General features: G+C 42.3%; 1 protein-coding gene across 1 annotated transcript in view; it reads left to right on the top strand.

Annotated features, from left to right (window-relative positions):
* Positions 1–1,608, top strand: part of atat1 (alpha tubulin acetyltransferase 1) — a 30,843-nt gene that overhangs the window by 2,761 nt on the left and 26,474 nt on the right. Inside the window, exon 2 of the mRNA XM_015405346.1 lies at positions 526–586. Within this exon, the coding sequence (XP_015260832.1) occupies positions 526–586 (61 nt within the window). The remainder of the gene's footprint in view (positions 1–525; positions 587–1,608) is intronic.

The following is a 1,608-nucleotide window of genomic DNA, read 5'->3' as shown; positions in this document are numbered from 1 at the left end:
TCGTTACTCGGCGACCACTAGCCTGCTTGATGTTGACACGACAACGTAACTTTCGAGAACTAGTGTTGATTAGGCCTCAAAATAATTAAATAAAAATCCAAATACACTTAATAGTTGAATAAAAAGTCAAACTCATTTCTCAAACCATTCATAAGAAATATACAAACTGTGCAAAGTATTTTTAAAACATTTTTATTATCTCCCTCTTGCCACTAGGGGGTACTGCAGCACCCCCACTTCCAGCAGCCGTGCTGCAATACCATACAAACTTTTCTTAGATGCACTTTTTTCCGTCTGAGGATAATCACAGAGTGGCTACCAGGCGCTGACATTTAGACCAAAGTTATCATCAGTCTCTGGTTCCCAGGGCAGCTATGGAGGATGGGTCCTACCGTAAGCAGGGCTCTCACTGTGTTTTTAGCTTTTCATGCATGCATTGACCTTTTGACCCGGCTCTTTCCACACTAATTATTGTCTCTGCCTTCCACTGCTGACCTTTCTGTTCTGTTGTTTGGACTTTCACAGGACTGATCTTCAGGACCAAATTGCAGCTGTTGTTGATGAGCTTGGGAGAGCCTCAGCAAAGGTGAGGTTTGTCCATTTTGACTGGAAGTTTCAACCATTGACTATCAATGACAGAAATGTACTTTAAAAAGCAATATACATGTACATATACACGTAAACAGAGTTTTATGGGGCCTCCAGGAACTTGGGGCACTAAGCAACTAATGGTAAATCCCCCCATGAGAGAGATAGAACCAAACACTGGACTGACAGGACCAAGTGGATCTTTTATTCCATTTAGGACCATGTTAAGACTGACGGAATCAGGCTGGACAGACCTACGAAGAAGAGAAAGAAAACAGAGTTCAGGTCATCAGAACAAACATACTCAGGCCCTGCAGTGTAATCCATGCATCCACCTTCATCCAGCCTGAAGTCAGCAGCATGTTCAAGTCCCAGACAGGCTGCCTGACTGTTGATGAACACTAGGAGAGCCAAGGGAAACCAAAGAAAAGGCGCTTTGTGCAGTCAGTGTTCTTAATTAGAATAAATGACATGTTGGTCTAGTTAGTCAGCGCTATTTAATATAATGCTCATTTTATAGATGATAAAAAAGTGTAAAATGCTGGTGAAGATTCTCAGTCATCCAGGTCAGAGTCATTCCAAAAAAGTTAAAAATCAATCCACTGGACTTTGTTTCCAAGTTTGAAGACGTTTCTCTTCTATCCAGGAAACTTTTTATATTCAAAATGTCAGAAATAGCGTTGAGTTCCAGGTTTTATCCAGCAGCCCAACAAAGCCTGGTTTTAGTTTAGAAAACATGCAAATAGAAACACATGAATGGGTCCACCCCTTTGGAATGGGGGTCGTTAAAGGGAATTGTTGGCCTGGATAAACAGGCGAGGTCTTCTGTTCTCCTGTAAAGGGGTTGGGGCTGCGATGATAGCGGGAAGGAATCAACTCTATCGCTGCATTGTAGGTTTCTGAAAGATGAACTCTGAGGCCCCCCCCCCCTCTGGTTAAGGTTGGTTTTTCTTTCTTAAAGGAATAGTACACCCAAAACATGATTAGCCTTCATTTTCTACTCACCCCCATGCTGAACAA

The sequence above is a fragment of the Cyprinodon variegatus genome, unplaced genomic scaffold, assembly GCF_000732505.1.
Source record: "Cyprinodon variegatus isolate N-32 unplaced genomic scaffold, C_variegatus-1.0 Scaffold2164, whole genome shotgun sequence".
NCBI classification, from domain to species: domain Eukaryota; kingdom Metazoa; phylum Chordata; class Actinopteri; order Cyprinodontiformes; family Cyprinodontidae; genus Cyprinodon; species Cyprinodon variegatus.
Note: the sequence above shows the minus strand (reverse complement) of the source record. Positions and strands in the feature narration are given on the sequence as shown.